The 23,366-nt window shown below is 34.5% G+C and overlaps 1 protein-coding gene across 1 annotated transcript; it reads left to right on the top strand.

Annotated features, from left to right (window-relative positions):
- The first annotated feature begins 6,719 nt into the window (after positions 1 to 6,719).
- Positions 6,720 to 14,557, top strand: LOC140785351 (uncharacterized). The gene is made up of 8 exons (XM_073133219.1): positions 6,720 to 7,056; positions 11,431 to 11,925; positions 12,143 to 12,323; positions 12,644 to 12,941; positions 13,701 to 13,773; positions 13,843 to 13,933; positions 14,006 to 14,085; positions 14,177 to 14,557. The coding sequence occupies exons 1-8, from the start codon at positions 7,039 to 7,041 to the stop codon at positions 14,417 to 14,419; spliced, it is 1,479 nt and encodes a 492-aa protein (XP_072989320.1). The 5' UTR covers positions 6,720 to 7,038; the 3' UTR covers positions 14,420 to 14,557.
- Positions 14,558 to 23,366: the final 8,809 nt, after the last annotated feature.

Consider the following 23,366-nt stretch of genomic DNA (forward strand, 5'->3'; position numbering starts at 1 on the left):
ATAGTAGTAATTAGGTATTATCTAATCCATGAGTAAAATAATAATTTTAAATTATTATTATTAAATTGATTTTTTAAAGTTTCATAAAATATGAAGAGAGAGAATAATGAATTAGTATACTAGAATAAACTAAATTATTCTTTAGTTGCCATACTAGAATAAGAAAGTTTAGAATAAGGAAACTTATAATAAAGAAGCTTATTCCAAGATAAAGCTATTCATATTCCATAATGAATAGGGGCTTGAAACTTTTCCATATTGGAACCATAGTCCTCTGAATATCTAATCACCATAAGTGGTAAAATTGAAAACTCATACCTAACTAAAATTGAAGCTGACACCATATGATATGTCTGGTGGCTATCTCAGGTGCCTTGTGCCCCTACCATTATTAATGTATCAGAAATCATGAGTATGTTAAAATTTACTTGGTAGGTGATACCTATTCAGTTATATGGAGATCAGTCTTATATGTAATTATCTTAAGGTTTGTCAAATAAGAATATTTTGCATGATCTTTTTATATTTTTATATGACATTTTTTTCTATGTTAATATCTTTAGCAAACTTATTATCTTAGATGTAATTTTATGTAGGTTTGAGTACATAGTTGCACGTGAAGATTTAGATCTTATAGATGAGTCAATTTAGAGATTGCAAAAATAATATAGATATGAAATTATTTGGACGGGCGAGGTACGAGTTAACTTTATCGTATAAATGATATTGCTATAATATTTGGTTTGTATAACTTAGTTATTTTTGCTTCGACAAATTACAATATTTAGATAGCTTACTTGTTAATTTTGTTTTACACAAATTTTGAGACAATTAGTATCATATCCATGAGTTTTTGACTTGATGTTTACTCTAGATTGATTACTGCTCTAGTTAAGCGTTGGAGGAAAGAGACACATAATTTATATTGCAATCGAGGAGGCCACAATGACTTTGCAAGATATGGTGGTATTGATAGGTTTGCATGTCAATTTTCCAACTGTCACTAGTAGCACAGATTGCACATCGCCAAAATTGTGTCTAGAGTTTTTAAGAATTACACCACCTCAAACTGGGATGCAAGAGTGTTTAGGAATTACACCACCTCAAACTGCGATGCAAGTTTCATCTATTAGGATGCAATGGTTGTGAGATATATTTGTAGGAGTACTACTTTCATATGCTGATGATTAGACTATATAGAGATATGCTAGGGTCTATGTTTTATTACTTTTGAGAGATTATATTTTGGCAAACAAGTCAAGAGTTGCTGTTGAGATAATGTTTTTACCTTTACTATGAGACTAGCATTACACCTGTACTATTAGCTGGTGCTGCTCTAGTAGTACTTTATCGAGAGCTATATCAAGCTTCTCCCTTCAGTACATTACGAATAGCTGGCCATAGTCTTATTATATATATAATATACTCCTATTAACCTGGCTTATTTTAAATATTATAAATTGCTACATATATACTTGTAAACTAGGTAACGCCTACATGTTGAATAACCAAGCATGCTCTATTCTCTTGGCCAAGAAGTTGATGCCAACTTGACCAACATGAGGCCCAATTAGGGTTGAAAACTAGTCAAATTAATTTGATCCGACCGGTTATTCGACCTGATTCGGATCAAGACTCGGATAAATTTTTTTATCAATTTTAGATACGTATTCGGATATGGATAGAATTTAAAAAAAAAAAACTAGATATGGATTTGGATAACGGGTCGGATATAATTTTCAGATTCGGATACGAATATCGGATATCTATTTACCCACATATTTTTTGAATAATTTATAGTGTTTAGTTTGCTTATTTAAATAGTGATTATTAAAATTATTACTAATAATGTGTTATATATTATTTGTAGAGATTATTTTTTTCTAATTTTAAATGCATTTGACATACAAAAAATATTTTTTTTGAAACTTTTAATATTGTTGTGTTAATTATCTCTAAATAAAATAACATAATTCGATTAAAATTCGATCAACATCCGTTTAAGATCCGATCCTCTATCTAAAAATTCTTATTCATTTAGTTAGGATATGGTTTTAAATTTTGTTATCTGTCCAATATTTGTATCAGAATTCGTATTCGGTTTAAAAATATAGATTCAGATGTGGATCACACTATCCGGCCGGTATTCGACCTGTTTTCACCCTAGGCCCAATGTTCATAGAGGCCTAAGATCTCATGCCTATAGATCCACTTGGTATAAAATGACAGTGCCCCTTAATTTTTTAGCACAATCCTACTCTGCATGTATTGCAATGTTATAGGGATCAACTAGATTAACTAGAGAGATGATAAGATAATTGATAGTTAATAGTAGGTTTATAAGTTAGAAAGTAAACTTTCTTTATTTTTCACTAATTATTTACTTGACTGTAGATAATATAGGAGTCGTATACTAGGAATGCGATGGCTACTTTACCGGCTATATATACATCCAAATAGTCACATATGGATGACAAGAGCTACCATCATAGCTTTAATATGATAGAGTGACTACCTTTCATATCGTGCTATGTGATAATTTGGTCGCATAAATGAGATCCCAATTTCATGTAATATAGAGATGATGCAATTTATGAGGTCGATAATTTTGGAAAGAGCATTTATCATTGGTAGATGCATACTACAATCTACACTAGCATGTTGGAGCACTGGGTAGCTCAAATAGTGGGTGAGCCCTACAGATCATATTGATGGGATATTGACCCCTATATGGAATGATAAAGGATGATGACTCAAAAATTTATTTGTCCTTCATCAGATTGATGGTGCATGTGATTTCATTCATTTGGTAACATTATCGAGGTTATGTATGAATAGTTATCTATAACTAAATTTAAGTGTTTCTAGTATTATTTATATTTGATTTGTAGTTTGCTAGTAGGTTTATACTTTGATGGACATTCATATTAGAGGTACGGATGCACTATGAATGTGGAGCTATTGGAGCATCCTGTGCCAATACACACAAGCAGCTAGGGGTCAGAGAGAGGACATGGTAAACAAGAATGGGGACATAGTGGTTGAGGATGAGAGAGTGGAGATATAAATTGTTGAGATAGAAAAGAAGTCTCACCTGAGATAGAGAGGTCTACATATGGCAGTATGCAAAACTATCTACACAAAAAACTGTTATTTCTAAGAATGAAGAAACCAACGGATATACTTTTATATATTAGGAGGATAATTATTGATACTTGTTTCGATTTTTAGGTTTTGATGGATTCTTGTAAATATATTTGCAAATATTTTTTTCAGTTTTGATGCAACTGTTTTGACTTTTTGGTTGGTTTCCGTATTTATTAGAAGTTATATTTTAAGCATTTAATTACTATTATTTATATATATATATCACAGAGGTACAAATGATACATGATAAAAACCATATACAATCTTCCACAACAAATGAGATCGTCCAAGGCATATTTAAAATATTTACCAGTAGTTGTAAGTTAGTTTCTACCTCCACATAGGTGTGACCCTACATCCAAAGCATAAGGAGCCCTTCTTTTAGTGCTGCTTGTTAGAACCAGAAATTAAAAATTTTAAAAAAAAATATGGGTTGAGAGAGAGGAGGGTGCACTGCTCCCTCCCCCTCCCTCTCCCGTGTCAGCGACGAAGTGCAGATACGGGTGGATTTTGTCTAATCCGAATCGGATTAGATTTGATCATTTCCTAATCTATAAATTAGAACCATAATCTCTTCTTTTTCTCTCTGGAAAAACCATCTCAACCCTCTTCTCTCTCTTCTTCCTCCTTTCTTCCGCTTCTTCCTCACCGTCGGAGTCGTCGCTGTGGGATCGGTCCGCCGAACCGCCGTCGGAGCCATCAGAGACCACCACGCGACTCGTCGGTAAGCCCCCTCCCACCCATAAAATTTAATTAAAGTTTAATAGGGTAGATCGAAAATACCTAATTTGGGATTTCGGCTCCACCGACAAATCTGGCCGGCCGGCGGCTTCGGGTCGCAGCCGCTCCGTCTTGAAGTATCTTGTCGTTGGCCTTGGGCCGTGGGCATTCACCGTTGGAGCCCTCGTGGCTCCGGTCGCCGTCGGTCATGGGATCGACCGCCGTTTGCTGGTTTCCCCCACCTCGCGATGATAGCGGCACCGTATGGGGGAGGGGGGAGAGCTAGAGTTGGCTAGCGACCGCCGACGACGGCGGTCGCCGATGGACTCTCTTTTTCTTTCTCTCTCTCTCTCTCTCTCTTTCTCTCTCTCTCTCTCTCTTTCTCTCTCTCTCTTCGGCTTGGAGAAGACAGACTCGGAGTTTGATCTTCTCCCTTTTAGTATTTGGATTCGGGTTGGGTTGGATCCAAATCCAAGGAACTCGACCCGGTTCCATTAGCTAATTGGATTAGGCCTTGGCCCAATCCATTTAAGTAATAGTTGGGTGGGCTGCGTGCCAACTGCAGCCCAGCCCAACTAATTTGGGCTTATTTTAGCCCAAATTAATTATTCTTGGGTTAAATTGTAGAAAATTTTTTAATAATTATTTTAATTAAAAATATTATTGTTATTTATTATTTAAGGTGGTGATTTTTAGTACGTGAGCTAGAGATTTGAGATTTCGGTTGTCTTGCCTAGACTCAGGTGAGTGGGTTCACTCACATATTTATTTTATTGTATTTCGTATTTTTGTCAGACCATGTAAATTTTCTGTGTGCAAATTATTTATTTTACCCTTATATGTAAAAATTAAATTGTTGCAATTTATGTGTGCAAATCTATTTATTTCATCCGTACGTGCGAAAATTTAATTGTTTTATTTTCCTGTGTGCATTTAATTATTATATTCAGTGCATCACCATACTTCGTGCAAATATTAAAATTTGTGAAAAGAAAAATGAGACTAGTATTGATACGACTTAGATAACAGTCCCGGTATAAATCGTTTGTGATTTTCCGTGGTGACTCAAGTCTATCTGGAAGTCCAGGGGAAAGTCCTAAATTAGATCACTGCGGTGACTTTCTTAGGTGACTCTGGGGGGTTAGGGAACAGTCCTAGGATGAATGAAAAAAAAATTCTAGGTGACTCTAACTTCTCTTAATGGTTAGAGGAAAAGACAGAGTGTGTTAATCACAGGGTGATACCCTCTGATGACCCTAACCGGATTAGCTATGAAGAAAAGTCTCGAGCGTCATCTCGAGGTGACTTCTAGTTGATGTGGATCCACAGGGTTTAGACCCATTGATACATATGACAGTATAAATATCAAAAGATGTTAATATGTTGAAAATGTGCAAGGTTACAAGTTGTGACATCTCTCTATTGTTATCATCGCTATTATTTAGAAAGCATGCTTATTGCATATTGTGATGGATATTATTGCTTTTAGTTTCATTTATTCAGCATTAATATAAATTAAAATTTATTTGGTTTTCGAGTGGATTCTACTCACTGAGCTATAATTGTTGGCTCACGGGTTCTATTGTTTTTGTATTATTATTTATTTCAGGTAATAGTCAGCGGGGCAACTAAGCGAGATATACCCGGACTCCACCTCCACTTAGGATTCACCTATTTACCTTTCTGCTCTTTTAGATTTTGTGATTTAGATTAGAAGTTTTATTTATTTAATTTAGAGACTCAAAAATATTAACATTGTTTATTTTTATCTTCATTGCAATTAGTTATAAAATTTAATAAAGCACATTCTCATTTTACTTATTTATTTTGTCATCGTACACGTAGAGAGTTTAGTAAGGCTTCGTGCATCTCAAGCATATTGAGATGCATGGCCGGTCATGATTCCTATTTTGGACCGTGACACAGCAGCTTTGGATATATTGTCTAACTTTTCTCTACAAATCTTAGTAATATATGTTAGGTAATCTTAGTCTCTTCCATCTCCATCTCAAATTGTAATTTGTTCAGGATTTATTGCCCAACTTTTCTCTGCAAATATCACATGTTACACATTTTGTGCTTATAATTGTTGTAATAGTTTTGATATCTTATTAGATGATGTTACACCTTTTATTATTTGTTAATCTTGGAACAGTAGCAAGATTATGCAAAAATTACTGAATGTATTTCACTAAGTGATAATCTATTATGTCTCAGTGCCTTATGGGTGTACTCTTAAAAATTCAGAATATGGTGTGTATGGAATTGTCTTCCCAGAGAACTATTTATAAAACACTTTCTAGAAGAGTAATTAATTAATGGTTTTTCATGTTTTTATTATACATATAAAAGATTAGTTTTCTAAAATATTAGTAAATTATTTTTTTTAAACAATTTATAAATCAGAAAGCGGTTAACAAATCACTTTCTGAGAGAGCAATTAATTAATTATTATTATTATTTATTTTAATTTATATATAAACAAATAAATTTCTAATATATTAGTGTATTTTTAGATCACATAAGGATTGTCGTTTCAAACAATGATTTCTCAGGTAGGGCTGAGTTGGCAAAAACTATAGTAATTTTAAAAATAATTTCAACATGATCGTACTTGGGAAAATATTTTCCCTATCCGTACCTTGGTTATAAAAAAAACTCTAAGAAACATAGTGTAGTTTTAATCATCTCTGAAAACTTAAATGCATGATTAGGTGAATTTCAAAACCACAACTAGGACGCAGACAACAGCTTATATTTGAAAGTTGCATCAACAATTTTATTGAGGTGGTAAAATACAAATAGTTCTGTATTTAAGTTTTAAAATGTCCTTGTATGCGTAAAAAAGAAAAAGAAAAAGGAGAACTAATGTGGTAGGAAACTCAACCATAGTGGGGAGCTGATGGAAGGTACCTGTCGGAGTAATGGCCGTTAACATCATTCTCTCTCCCACCTCTCTCTCTCTCTCTCTCTCTCTCTTCAATTTCTTATGTCCACAGTACTTAATGGAGTGAGAGATATAGAGGGAGGGTGTTCAGAAAGAGAGTACTGATTCTTGGGTTTAAGGTGCTGTAAACTTTACCCTCTGAGATGGGTTTTCGTGGAATGCATCGAATCTTTTGATTCCTTCCATTTCTGAGCTCTTCTGGTCTCAACCTGCTTCTTTCTTCCATGGATTCCCAAGAAAAGGTGATTGACATGATACCCAACTCTCGTTTTCTTTTGTTTGAATCTTTAAACTTTCTTGTACTTGAAGTGCTTTAGGAGATTTCCTTTCTTTCTTGTCTGATATTTCTGATGTGCTTTTAGATGCCAATATTATAAGCTTTTCTTAGATGGTATATGCTGTTTGAAGACACTCTAGGGAATTAATCTTTTCTGTAGTTTACTTTTTGATGATATCTTTCGAGGAAGAGTTGGTTACCATGGGTTATCTCATAGTGAAGAATTTACAAATGAATTAATTTTCCCAGCCCTTGAGAGTGTATAGATCTGCTTGCCTTGGATCCTAATTTGGTCTAGATTATGTTACAAGGAAATTTTGAGAATTCTAATGAAACTTTTGAGATAGTGTTACAAATCAAATCTAGATTGATCCAGACATAAGAAAATTATGAAAATTTAGGTGGTACTCTTGAGTTAGGTTCTAATGGCTCTAATTTCATCTAGATCGGAGGTCTGGATGAAAATATATAAATAAAATAGTAGAGGGAGGTCAAAATAGGGCAAAATAGTAAATATCTGATGTTGTGGCGGTCGTCAGAGGGTGGCGGACAGCCAAGGGTGGTAGTGGACGGCCGTATAATAGGGTGGCTACTGGAGGAAAGTGGTGGCTAGGATTTGAATGCTTGGAAGGGTTCTACGATTACGATATACTCCTATGAAAATAAAGATGATCTAACGGCTACGATAAAAACAGTAAATGCAATAATAAGAAAATAACTAAACTCAATTAATTCTCAATGCTTAAACATTTGGATGAATAAATAAAAAAGCTCAGCCCCTCTATATATAGATGTTAGATACAATGAGTCATACTCAAATTTAGTCTTAAAGGCTTATACGACTCGAACTAGGATTTGTTTTAGAGACTTACATGATTTAATTGAATTTGTCTTGATGGCTTACATGACTTAATTGAATTTGTCTTGATGGCTTACATGACTTAATTGAACTCGTCTTAGTAGCTTATATAACTTAACTAGACTTGCATTAATGGCTTAAATAAGCATGAATCAATTAAAAGATAAATAGGCTCAATCCATCGAGCCTAATGTCCTCATGATACGATTCGATCTGGCCCGATTCACATCAGATAGTAACTCCGCACACTTATTTTGGTGGCCAGCAATGCTGCTCTACTTCTTGAGTTGTTGTTTTATTTTGTCCACAAACAACTGTTCAGGATTTTGTCCAACAAATAGCTATAGAACTTCGTTATGGACTCACTTGAGGAGATAGGGCATGATTGGCAGAAGGGATCATCATCCCCTACTTCATTGGTACTAGCTTATCAATTAGAGAACAATGATTGCTATATTTTATATTATAACATTTTCCTCACTTTTTGGGTGTGAGACACTTTTAGGCTCAAGAAGTAGATTTAACTTAAATGGCTGGATGCTTCTTTTTTTCTAACAAAAGATAGGTCTGACAAGATTCGAACTCTGAACCTTTGGTTCTGGTACCATAACAACTCACCAAATTATTGTGGAGTCCATGGTTTGGATAATTTTGGCATACCTTGGTACATCATGATATGTTCTTGGTATGTTTTTTGGGAAGGTTTGAGTGTGCAGAAATATATAATGCCCCATAATATCTTTGAACCTCTTAGGTCATAGTTGGTGGATGCCTCACTGGAGTAGTAAGGGAATGGATGATGCAAATGTCATTCGCAATGTCAACATATGCATAGTAATGCCAATGTTGCAATTGTGTTGATTTGGCATAGGTAGAACTCCTCTTTAGGGAGGGGCACAACACTTGGAGCTTAGTGGCCTCAATTTGCTCTACGTTGAATTCTTAGGACAAGAGTCCTCCTATGGCATTTGTGGGATGCCATATCCAATGCTCGCATGCACGAGGCAATTTGCGCAGCAATGTGGACTTGGGATAATGTTGATGGCATAAGGCCAATGACATTGCGAGGATGAGGATTTAGGTTATGAGGTATTGATGGGCATTCTTGCGAGTGGCAAGTATTTAATTTGCTATCTTCCGAAATACAAAGCTTGGTTGCTAAGCACCACAGTAATGTATGCAGGGCATGTACCTAGTCGAGGATAAGTGCATGGTAGGTTAGTTGAAGTTGTGGCAAGGACTAAGCAGCGATGCACGTAAGTTGTGCGCAAAACCTGTAGCATGAGAATGTGAAGTGGGGACGTGTGTAGCGGGACAAAAGGCCGTGGGGATGCTTAAGGACTTCACTGACTAGGCCATGGGGATGCTTAAGGACTTCGCTGACTAGGCCATGGGGATGCTTAAGGACTTCACTGACTAGGCCATGGGGATGCTTAAGGACTTCACTGACTAGGTACTTGGTTTGAGAGGCATACTCTCGAGGAGAGTTTGTTAAGTGGCATTCATTTAGTAGCAATGTGGTCGGCTCTAGTGAAGGGTTGGAGGTGTACCCTCGCAGAGAGGATACTTGTGTTCAAAATTTGGCGTTGCACCAAGAGCTCAAGGGGCATGTTTGGCCATGTTATGCAATTCCACTACATTATTCTAAGACATATTTACAATGTGGACTCTAAGAGGGCTAGCCTTAGTATGAGATATTGAGTTACTGCACGGGATTTTGTTATGTGAAATCTCTAACCTCATGACAAACTACTCTAAAAGCTTGTTATATTTTATATTTTATCAAATGTAATAGAATATTTAGGATTGTAGTAAAATTGTATATTTAGGCACTTTGAGAAAGGATTTATTAGAAAGATTGTATTTGATGAAGTGTGAGTAAATCCATGGGTAGGCAAGAGACTAACAGCACAAATATATATATATATATATATATCAAAAGCAATCGAAGGAAAAGCATGATGGACTTACTTTATTTATGTGGTGCATCACCTTATATAGATGGTGCAATAAACACTTCCACCACTTTTATGCTCAAACATGAGATTTTTCATAAAAATATTTGAGTGCCTATTAAACTTTGTCTTATTATGTATGTAGAACACTTATTGGAAGTGACAACATTTGAATGAGTCAATTAGTTTGTGTTTGTTTACTTTCTTTTCCTTGGTGAGATAGATGATGCTTGTATTTATATACATAATTTAATTTTTAGAGAAGTTTCATGCATCATTCTAGTTTGCATTTTTCATGTAGTTATTCATCAATTCAATGCAAAAATGCTTGTCATTTGGCTTTATTCTCATTCGCAGGCTCATCCCAGCCTCCAAAATAATATATTTTTGTCTTCTTGTATCCCCTTTCTATGAGTCCCATTTTGTTTCTTAATTTATTATAACCAACAAAGGACTAAGTTCTTTTTGTTTCTCATTTTGATTAAATTTGCATTTTGTGTAACCAGTTCAGACCTACTTATTCTTAAACCTCAAGTCTAGGCCTTTTCTTCGTACTTGTAACATGGTTTAGTATTTATTAGCCAATCACAACTATATTGTCAGCTAATACCGTAGGCTACCACAGCTCATCTTGAATGTGTTTTGATAGTTCATTCATAACCAATGGAACCATGAAGGGCTCTCTGCACTTTCATAGTTATTTGTAACATGATAATGTTCGAGTTGATACATTAAAGTATTAAACCCATATCAGTGTGAGATCAGTTAGATCTGTTTTAACTTAGAAAAGTGACAAGGAGATTAAATGAGTTGAAGGTCTACTTGATAACATGTAATACTGTAAAAATCCTTGGAGTCACCTACACGAGTCTGGTTGTGGCCTTCTCTGTGAGAATATCGGTTTCTTCAGTACAAGCCTATGGAATAAAAGGTGCTTTCATCCTTGAATCAGCTCACACCAGAGCGATTTCGTTTACTTCAAGTTATGTTTAGGGATGGATGAATTATCCGACAGGATCAATTGGAAAAATGTGCTGACTACAGAGTTTATAATTTAAGTCACTCTTCACAGGCTTTGACTGATTCTCCAGGTGAAACTTCAATTGTGGAAAAATTCTTTGCCAATTCCACATTATAAAATGCCTATCTTATTTTATGCTATTTTAATCTTGTGCAGATTGCCTATTCCAGATTATGAGTTAGGCTTCAAAGTTTGATCAACCTTCTTTCTTATTTCCTTTATCATTGGCACATCAATCGGTTTTAGTCTATTAATCGATTCAATCTACCTTTCTATGCCCTATCTTTATTTAATTTCGCAATTTTTACTAACGCAGGTCCTATCTTTATATTCCTATAGATTTTATTTAAGTCAGCAGAAAAGTTTGCATTCCTACTTAAGATCTTCTAATTATTGTTTTCTTTAATTATTTTAGTAAGGCCTATCAAAGTTGGTAGTTCTTAGTGGTTTCTGGAATTGTATTCCTGTGCCTCATTTCTCTTTTATTTCCATGTCCTTTTTTAGGGGGACTGCTATGTGGAAGGTGCTTTTGAAGGTCATTCACCATTTCAGCGTGTGAAACGACCAAATCTTTCAATTGTCATACCTCAAAAAAGTAGTGGTGGATCTTCAATGAATTCTGTGAGAATAAATGTGCCTCCACCTGGTTCTTCCACCAGCCGAAGTACCCTCCCAGTGTGCAGTCCTGCAAATGCAAAACCTCCTATATCCCCGTTCTCATCTTCATCCAAAGCTAAACCTTCAACTAAGACTATGTTTCCAGGATGGAGTTTCAAGTCTAGAAGTTCAGCTTTAGAAATTGAGAATGCTGATGTTCAAGTTCATGAGTCATCATCTGATACAAGGCGTGAGAAAACATTCACCTTGAGGTCATTATCCTTTACGAGGATATTCAGTCCTAGTGTGAGAAGAGCATCATCCCTACCTGTTGATTCTATTGCAGATATACAGGGAAGTTCTTCGAATGTAGCTAGTACAATTGACAACATCTCTACTCCGGTGAGTTATTTGCCATCCATCATTGGAGAATAGATTATCCTTATCAGCATTAAATTCCATGGTGTGCATTCGTACTAATAAATGCACATCATATGACATATAATATAATAGTATCCAAGCATTCACAAACATTCACAAGAGGACCTTTTAGACTTTGTACATATTTCTTCTTTTATTCACAACTGTTCTTAGTTACCGATTATTTTCACTTTGACAGAAGAAAGAGGTCCAAAAGAAAATTTCTCGTTCACATTCTGTTCCCTTGAATATGAGAAGTATCAATTTGAAAAGTTTCAAGAGAATGGATTCACTTGGTGGTGTATTTCGAGTAATTCCTTCGACACCACGAGTGGTGGACACGAGTGGTACCATTCCAGATATCATCCAAGTGGAATCTGGTACATCTTCCATCTTTTCAAGTGTTATTTCTGAAATTGTAAATTCAGTTGCACAAACATAGATCTCCATATTCTTTAAAAAAACAAAAACAGTTACCTTCTTTTAAGATGTTTCAACTGTGAGCAACAATCTTCTTTGGTAGAATAAACAAAAACCAAGCCTTTTGGCCCAAATACATGAGATCAACTAGATTGGTGGAATAAGTAAAATATAAGGAGAAGCAATCTGTCTTTCCTCTACTCCATTTTAATCACTACTATAGTAGTTTTCATTGTTTCACCAATAACTAACCTATGGGATGTCTAGTTTCTTAATTCAGAGATTGATGATGATGGTGAAGATATACCTGAAGAGGAGGCTGTCTGTCGAATTTGTATGAACGAGTTGTCTGAAGGGAATAATACACTTAAATTAGAATGCAGCTGCAAAGGTGAACTTGCTCTAGCCCATCAAGATTGTGCAGTTAAGTGGTTCAGCATTAAGGGTAACAGGAATTGTGAAGTTTGTAAGCTGGAGGTTAAAAACCTACCCGTTACTCTTTTACGGATTCAAAGTGTTCAGACAGAAACTATACACACAGGAAATACATCTGATGCAGAAACATCTTATCGACATAGGCAAGTAATCTTCAATTGTTGCTTATTATTATAAGCTATGTTTCTTTATGAGTGTGCATAAGAAAACTGTTTGGAAGAGGCCCATATTCTTTGGGCTAACTGTCCATACGAAAGTTGGCCAAGAGGGCCGAGGGACTGATTCCATTTAATAATAGTAATAACCTGCAATTAGTTTAGAATTTTTCATATTAATGTATTAAGACATAAGTTTCAATTACATTCTAAGGCAATTTCCTCTTTAGGCTAACAAAACAGTCTAGGCATCATTTTTTATTATTCAGTACATCCAAACTGATGGTTCCTTAAGTTTGAGATGTATATTGCTAATGTAAAAGAAAAAAGACTCTGAACAGCATTTTCATTGTCAATCAATTTGTCTATAACTGAATGGCATATATTGATCTACTCATAAAGATCTTTCTATCAGTCTTATTCTGATTGCTTTTTTATATAATTTCACATTAAACTGCTCCATGGTAGGTCCAAACCAAACTTTTAGCACTATTAAAATAGAAAAAGAACTTACTAGTTGGGTAATCGTTGCTTTGCTTTGGATTCATTTTTTTACCAAATTCTTTATGTAATTGATCATTCAACAAATATTGGGTTCCTGAAGTTTTTGTATGCCTTAGTCCAATCAGCTGTCAGCATTTGGCTCAAATCAGAAAAACTGACTCCTATATTGAGATATGGAAAATCATGTTTCCAGTTATGCTTCGGTGCATATCTCTAATGATGAATTACTCTTCTCAATCGCAGAATCTGGAATGACATACCTATACTCTTCATCGTCAGCTTGCTTGCCTACTTTTGTTTCTTGGAACAGCTGTTGGTATGCGAAACTCCTCAATGCCTTTTATGTTCTGTAAATCAAAGTATAAAGGGTGACTTCTTTTTGCAGGTTGCAGATTACGGTTCTGCTGCTCTGGCCATTTCTTTGCCCTTTTCTTGCATTTTGGGACTTTTTGCATCTCTGACTGCTTCAACGATCGGTATGGATCATATCATGTTTCAAGGAGTTGTTTTATGTACCTCATAGTTTGTTCTGTGATTGTGGCATGCAGCGATAAGAAGATTTGTCTGGATCTATTCATCAGTTCAGTTTCTGATGGTCATCTTCTTTGCTCATCTTTTGTACTCATTTGTAAGCAGCGGATACCGTCACGACATCTTGATTATACCTTTTTCGATGAACTCTCTGATTTTCTAACAACCTATTTCTTGTGGAGTTGCAGCTTCACATGCAAGCTGTTATATCCATCATCCTGGCCACATTTGCTGGATTTGGTGTTGCAATGAGCTTGAATTCTATCATTGTGGAGTTACTGAGATGGAGACGTCGGAGGATTAGATCTAGAAGCCATCGCAACTCACAATTGGTTGCATCGTCTTCTCAATCATTGGAGGTTACTCGTCCGGAGCCTACTGATGAACTACATGATGCTAATACTGAAAATCTGGTCAATTATCAGGCTTGAAATTGTTAGAGGGTTAGTGTTGTATCAAAATATGATTGTGGTATATGATCCAATATATGTCATTGAAAGTTCAGTTGGTTTAAATGTGAGAATAATCTATATATAGTTTTGTATGAAGGAACTAGTAGCATTCATAAAGGATTCAATTATAGTTTTATGTGATATAGCCATTTCTACTTAAGTAGGATCAGCAAAACCTCCTGATACTGTCAGTGCCACCTCAGAGCTGTGTGATAAAATCTTCTAGGTAGTTTGGTACCAATCCTGAGTGCATTTGGCAGGTAAAACTATTTGCCTTACTAGTGCTGGCTTATGATTTCACTTCGGCATAACAATAGCTTGGTAGTTCGAGTTCTAGTTGCTCAATTTATATATAGACGTGGGGGCTAGTCTCTTTTATCTAGAATATAATAAGGCTCATGATCTATTATAAAAGAAAATGGTATCTCTTATTTTGTTTAATATCATGTAGGCTGGACAACAAAAGCCACCCTCCTCTTTGAACCTCATTTAAATTTTTTTTAGAAGAAATACTTAGATAAAGTTATATCTCATTGGATGTTTCGAGCCAATCTTGTCTGCTGGAGTTGGAACTCCAGTTTTGAGGAATACTAACCTGTTGGTAGTTGTTTATTGTACACGGACCATCCATTTCTTCTCAGAAAAGAGAAAGTATCATCATATAGAACCTCATAATCAGCTATTTTGGACGTTATAATTGGATCTTTCACATCATTCCCATCAAAATGTAGAATAACTTTTTTTTTAAATCAGTATCAATGGCATGAGCTTCAAGATTGTTATAGCAAATTTCACGGATAAATTAAATATTTCAAGATCAGCGTCTTTTTTTTTTGGGCACAGCAGTTCTGGATTGACCGGAGACAACGAGTACTCCAGAAGCAACTTCGTGGTACATGGGATATATGATAAGACAATGATATGGTGGAAACTGGAAATAAATATTGAACAAAAAGGGAATGCAAGAATATTTAGAAAGAAGGCTTTGACCGCCACTGGTTTCTTTTTGGTTTTTGTTTTATCTATAGAGAAGGTGAGAATGGTTATTTTCCAGCAAATTATGCTCTTTCTATCCTTCAATTGAGTCATCTCTGTAATACGGTTTAAATCATTCTGCATTTGCCTGTATCTTTAAATAAATTAAGGTTCCCTAAAAAGTCTCTTTTCAGGATAAATGTCATCAGATTTTATTTATTTTTCTTAAGAAATAGCCAGTTAGCAAGTTATTCAAATCCGACAGATTACTATAGTTATTTTTTTAATTGGTAAGATCATGTTTTTGAAAACTAAGTACATATATTTTTTATAGTCAATGTATAATTTGTTATAATAAAGTGCATGCAATGTTTGGGTGTACACTAATAACCAATTATTACTAGTAAAAAATAATTAAATTGCAAAAGGCCCATAACTTATACAAAGTTATCAGATGGATAGAAGATGTGACATAGTAGCAAAACACTACTGAACGCACGCATACAGTGGAAATAGACAGATTGCCAGCTTCAGCTCACATTGATGTATTCCATCTATTGAAATGGATTTCTTTTCTTCATAGAGAAAAGAGCAAAGTGACAATGTACCAAACAAGCTTATCTTTGGAAGCACAAAGATGAAATAGAAATAGAAATAGAAGTAGAAAATCTGGGAAAGCAACAAGAACCAAATATAAAAGAAAGGAATTAGATGGGATATAGCTATCAGAAACCCACATTGTCTGGCTGTTTGTCCTGAGAGAGGGAAGCCATCATCCATCATAACTACAAGAAGAATCATCATAACGAAGGAGAGAGTAATCTACCAACCAAAGCATCATCTCTCAAACTTGAAAGATGAGATATAGCTATCACTAACAAGAATTGGAAGGCAGTTTGGTCACGGGGGGAGGGGGCATTAATCATAACTAGCAATCAGACACTTACAACCAAACATTATTTATCTTGTTTTTTTTTAACTCCCACATATTTCTTAAGGAGTAGTTTACTATTAGGGGACCCCGAAATAGGTCAAGCATACGTTCTTCTCGACGAGTGCTTCTTCTCCTCCTTGCTCGCGGTTAAGTAATTCATTTCTTGAAAGAAGAAAGTAAACAGAGGCAAGAAATAATTTGCAATATCATTCTACTTTATAATCACATCAGTAAATATGAACCTAAAGTCAGTGTTGCTTGCAAACAAGGGCTACTTCAACAAGTATCATGCTTTTATTTTACATGCAAGAGCACCGCACGGCTCTTCTATGCATAATCCATTCATTCAGAATCATCTTTTATGGATAATGTGTTCCTTTAATGTCGTAATGTACACCTTTATAAGAAGATATAATTAGATCAAAGCAAAGACTTTTGCAAGTAATAAAGGTTTTGGTCCACATTTACACATACGAACTATAAAATAGAATTTTCTTGCAATTGATCCCTAACAAAGGTCCACCAGCAACAAACTAATACTTTCTCACATTCAGCAATATTAAATTTATTTATGTGGGCCTTAATTTTCCCAATAAAAGAAAATTTCAAGTGAAATGCACTAGAAATAACTTTGTTTCCATACTACTCGGTGTCACCTAATATAATCAAAACTAGGCCACACATTGGTTGAGTCCTAATAACAAACCCATGGTTTCGATTCCCCAATGGATGTTAAGGTTGACATTAGTGGATTTTCCACTAGAGTAGTAGTTATTGGTATGTGTAGCTAAAATGATATGGATCTATATCGAATGAAACGTAAATAAATAACTCACACTATGTTGCTACAATATTCACATCAACATTCCAGAAACTAGATAACACTATATTAAAGTAAAAGTAATGTGAACATGAGAATAAAATAATCAAATGTATTTAAAGAAATCGAAACAAATCTATGTATTTAAATTATATGAACCCCTCCCTCCAGTAGATCAGAAGAAGAGAGACCAGATCAGATCATCTCCCTCCTTGTGGCGTAGCCGTACCTGGACCGTTGGATGTTGTCCTTCCGCTTCTTGTACACCATCGCCGCCACCCCGACCACCGCCGCCGCCGCCAAGACCCCCAGCGCGATCCCCGCTTTCTTCCCAGCGCTCATCCCCCCTCCTCCTCCCTTCTCCGCTTCCTCATCCGCGTCGCCGCCGCCGACGACTTCCCCGGCCTTTATCGCCTCGTGCGCCGGCGCGGGAGCCGGCGAGGTTGGCGGAGATGGGGCGGAGGATGGCGCGTCGTCCGTCTGCGGAGGCGGTGCCGGCGGCGAGGGGGGATTCGAGGTCGGAGAAGGGGAGAGAGGAGGCAACGCCGAACGCGACGGAGGCGAAGGAAGCGAGGACGGGAGGGGGCCTCCGGAGGACGGAGAGGGTGAGATCTGGGAGGAGGAGAGATCCGGTGCTAAGATGAGGAAGAGGAGTAGAAGAAGAGGCAATGGCGCCATTAGGGTATCAGAGAGGGGTAAAGAGAATAGAGAGAAGTGGGCGGTGAGAAGAAGTAGCGGAGATCCAGATCCCGGGAAGTGGAATGCAGAAGAGGGACTTGTGGTTGAAAGCTTAATGGCAAGATGACAACTAGTGATGAGGTAATAAGGCCTATGGGCTAAGGGGATGGGGGGCCGGTCACCGACGGGTGAGGTTTATGAGTCACTGGTCGTTGAGATCGGAGTGGAGAGTGTGGGCTTTGGAGTTTGGAGTGACGTCAGAACGTACTTTTTTCGTGGTTCATTTTTAGAATTATAAATTAATTCTAGTTTATAATTTCTATTAGAGCCATTTGTTCAGAAAGAGCTAGGCTCCTTTGGCGGGTTTTAATTTAGAGTAATTATTTAATAATGTATATGGTTATATTAGATTAGACAGTTTATTATATTGGCTAAGTAGGACAGCCTAAATACTTTTGTATTTAAAAAGAGTAAATCTTTAAATCCAATCTAAATGTCCCCCTCGGTATAATAAGCATGTACTTTTTTTATTAAATTAAGTTAAATTAACATTTGGTCAGTAAATGTAAAAGTAACTTTGAGAAAATAATATAAAATTATAATTTACCTTTAATTTGGAAGTTAAATATTTTTTTTAGAATAACTGTCTCACTTATTCCAAAACCTAATTAACTTATTTGTAATATATTAAATTATGATAATACATTATAATTTAGATTTAAATTGAATATTGTGATGTGACCATATTGTAGTGAAAAATGTCTTAATATAGGTTGTTCATTTGTGACGCTTTTTTTAATAATATTTATATTATTTTAATCATAATGAATTAAGCTAAATTATCATTTTAGCTCAGAATTTGAAAATTAATCATGAAGATAATTAAAAAAGTTGTATAATAAAATATGTAAATATTTTTAATTTAAACCTATTTTATATCTTTCTCTAAAAAAATATAAACAAAACTCTACTTATATTTAACTAGGAAAAGTTGAGTAAGATCAATTTAATTAATTTATCCTTTTTTTAAGAATAATTGATTCATATTATCCTTTATTCTAATTATCATAATCAAATACCATTTTAATTCATAATTTTATTCTAGCAAATATTCATCTTTCTATAATTAAACATAAAATGTAACTAAAATGAAAAATAAAATCTTCTTTTATTCTAATTGTAATTATTTCTTATTCTGCAGCCCAACCGTGGGTAAATCTAATACTTTGATATATAAAAAAATTCACTCAAGAATATAAAAGATGTAGTTTATATTATATTATAGTAATAATAAAGGGATAATTTTATTTAGTCCTCTATTTAACTATCATTATTTTCCCCCATACACTTCTTAAACCTTTTATTTATCCACATCCACCTCCCGAATAAAAAACAAATCTACATATATCCCCCTTAAGTCAAGAAAAAAATAATTATTACAAACCTCTAAACTATAAAAAAAAATTAGTTTAGGAGTATATATGATAAAAATTTAGGAACTGCATGTGAAAAATAATAATAGTTTAGAGGGTCTAAATAGAGTAATCTCTAAAACTAATATGAAATATTTTAGATTGATTTCTCTCCTTCCCAATAACAGAGTTTGTTATGTGGATAGGTGTAACAACATTGCTGCACATATTATCTCAATCTTGTCTTGTTGCTCAAGATTGTATCTCTAAAGAATGGATTAGTGCACATTCTTTTTCGTTCTTCTTAGTAATAGCCTTGTTCAAAAATAAAATGATAAAAAGAAACATCATATGATCTAACATAGAAATTGGGCTCCCTATGAGTCCACTTGATTAATTTTAGAAGCCACTAAATCTGTATAGATATATAGTAACTTGTACTTAAAACATCAATCACTTATTTCTTGCTCTAGTTCCAATATCCAAGCCATCCACAAAATACCCACTATCACATTTTTTTTTTCTCTATGTCCATTTTAGGGATAAACTCTAATACTGTATCTAAGTTTTATAGGGTGTGTGTTTTAATATCTGTGTAAGATTTTATTTGTATTGATATAATTAGTAAATTGTGCTTTGAACATAATTTTATTTATTATAATATTTTAGATTTTATGTATGAGCTTTAGCATAAGTTAAAAGATGTTTGATAAAAATTATTAAAATGAACGATTGATTTTAATGCCAACGATTTTAATTTGTAAATAGAGAATTTTTTGTGTATATATATTCTAAGAGTGATTCTTATAAATGTCTCTATAGCTAATACTTATAAATGCATGTGATATGTGATGTACATATCAATGATAAATATATATAGGCAGAGACTTAGAATGGTGAGGTCTTAATCTACAACTAGTCCACCATGTAATCAAGATCTTGGATCTACAAGCATGAGAGGGACGACACAAAACCTAATAGAAACACTACAAGCTATACATCAAATATGTGTACTTCGAGAAAAATATGTGATAACCCCACTTTAGTTAGGCTAAATTTTAAAGTAATATCAATTGATTTTTAGATAACAAAAATATGATAAAAATATTATTTTAAATTTGACCGATATTATTTAAGTTTATTTTTAAAAATTCATATTAGTAATTCAATCAAATGATTATAACTTAGAAGAACAAGTGAACTATGGTAAGAAACAAATCTTATCAACTTTACAATAATAATAATAATAACAAAGATCACTAAAGATCTTATCAACTTGATCAAATATGACGGTGAATATAATTATAAAGTGTGGAATGAAACGAATAAAATGTAATTCCCAAGTTACATATTTCCGTGATGCATGACCCCACCCCCACATAGGCATCACATAAGATCTATATATATATATATATATATATATATATATATGTCAATTACTTTGGCGACATTAGTAAGAGGGACCATATGGTGGAAGTCGGCAGTGATCTGGAATCCGGAACATGAAGAGACGGCGATTGGAAGTTGTTAAAGAACGCATCAGATACTGCGGGGGAGAGGAGACATCATGCGTGAATGGAGCTCTCATGCATATGCGGATACATGAACCATGACACATCATGCTGGCAGCCACCAATCAACGTCGAATCCACCGCGTTTTTCTACGTGAATTTAATGCATGCTCTTCTCTTCTTGTCTTCTTGAATCACGAGACCTCGTTTAGATCGGTCCATCTCATCCATATGTCCGATTTTTAATGTAATTAAGCATCATTCTTTTAGGAATTACTTCTTGAAATTAAGAATAAAGAAAAAAAAAGCGTGCAGTTTTATAGGGATACTATCGGGGGATAGAGTTAAAATTGAAGTAAGTCGTTATGATTTAACGACGTATAATTTATAGACTTCGTAATAAAGATTGGAACGATTAGATTCTTTTTTTAAATATTTTTTTCATGAGGATATAATTCGAAGTTAAAAAATTCAAGAGACTTTTTTTTCTTCTAAGAAGGAAATTCAGAATTAAGGTAAGGAATAATAAAATTTGTGAAAAATGTCAGCTAATTCAGAGGCACAGACGAATTATAGTAATTTGTTTCAGTCCGAAACATAAAAAGAGACGAGGGTAATTCGTCTAAACAAGAACTTTACTTTCTAAAAGCTAAAAGAAGTACCCACATGAACTTAAAGCAAAAGCATTAATCTCAAGATCTAAAGCAAAAGCATTGTAGATAAGAATCCCTCTTAAGAGACACTGGTACTATAAATTGTCCTATCAAAATTTTATCAACCTATTCCCATTATTTTCTCAAATTCTTTTAACTGAAATAGATCCTGATAATTTATTAAAATTTTTTGAATGAAATGCTGATAGATTTAACTAAGTCTGTCTTAAAATATTAGTCAAATCAACGTCTTATATATATTTAAATAAAACATTGATAAATTTAATATTATAGTGACAATTACAGTACAACAAGCCCCAATTTTAATATTAAATTTAGGTCGTAATAATTTCCGTGGAAAGAAGTTTGGAGGAGGAATATTAATTTGGTCAAAAAAAAAAAAAACTCGAATCAAGGAGATCCGAGGAACTTTCGGCTAAAGGCATGCCTGCCTCCCGAGAACATTTGCTCCACTATATGGACTTCTTAAACTAATACTTTACCGAAAGGAGAAAGAAGAATGATCATTACTAACGACTAACGAGCTTGGTATCATATCCAACCTAACTGCAAACGCTTTAGATATAGCCAACATAAAAGGGCTTTTTCTGGGTCTCAGATGCCACTTATTTTATAAAGTTAATTTGCGCCCCCAAACTGACCAATAAATATATATCAAGTCTTTAATATCATAATTTTAATAATGTTTAAACTTATAAAATATGTATATAGAAAGAACATTCATGATATAAAATAAAAGTTTTTAGAATGTGAAATAATTTTTAGTCGAAGTAATAACAAATTTTAAATTAAAAAAGAGTAGACATGAAAAGGTTTAACTATTGTAACTTAGTGAAGAGTGTGCACTGAGGTACAGCAAAGTATTAAAATTTGTATTTAACCTGACAATAGGAAAGATGTGCGAACTTTATTATACGTCACTCGTATGTCATCCTGACGTAATAGTTAGTGCTCCATTAACTAAAATATGATCATTATGGCCTTCTTAATGACGGAAATAAATTAAATGTTATCTTAGGTCAACCTAATTAAATGACATCCTTTTCTCACTGACAAGAACGCATATTTATGCATCTCATGAATAGTCCAAGGCAATAAATATAAAAAATTCCATGTCTTCATTTATCTTAATAGATTATTTTCAGATACTAATATACAACCATTAAATGTAGTACAAGTTGCACTATCCATTTATTTCCCTTATTTTTTTGCAACATAATGGATGCCAACCCACAAAAAAGAAAAAGAAAAAGAAAAAGAAAAAGAAAAATTAGCACTATCTTCAAAGCTAAAAGGCCGGGATTTGGGCCCACTGAGCCGGCCGAAAGGGTCAGTAACCTTTTGACACGCGTCACGGGCGGGCGGTGGTAAATTTCAAACCGGGGATGTCGGCCAACGGTTTGCTCCTGACGGAAGACGTGGCGGGTCTTGGGCCGTAGATTCCGATCAGGGAGAGGGATTAGTTTTAGGGGGGATCGCGAGCATCGGGCCGTCCGCGTGGGAGGGGACCGTTGATCTTAAATTGCGCCTTTGTCGGTGGACTTCTTCGCGAACTCCCAAGTCCAAGGACCTTTTGTTTAGTCATTCTGTAATTTAAACAGAAACTGAATAAAATAAAATAAAAATTTTAAAAATATATATATATATTTGTACCCTCTAATCTTTATTCTATATCTTTTATAACAATTTTAATTTTCACAATTATAGTTTCTGAATCGAAAAATTAAATATAAGCTAAAGAAAAGACTATTAATCGAGTCAAACTAATTAAACCACTAAACAATAATTATTTAGGAATATAGTCGATATAATAATTTCTTTGGTTATAAATAAAGGTACCTAACTGTCACAACTATCTTCTTCTCTTCTCTCCGACTTTTACGTCTATTTTATATTTTCTCTAATAGACAATTAAAATAAGA

This window comes from Typha latifolia, chromosome 3 (genome assembly GCF_019914945.1).
Source record: "Typha latifolia isolate L0001 chromosome 3, TyphaL0001v2, whole genome shotgun sequence".
Classification (NCBI taxonomy): domain Eukaryota; kingdom Viridiplantae; phylum Streptophyta; class Magnoliopsida; order Poales; family Typhaceae; genus Typha; species Typha latifolia.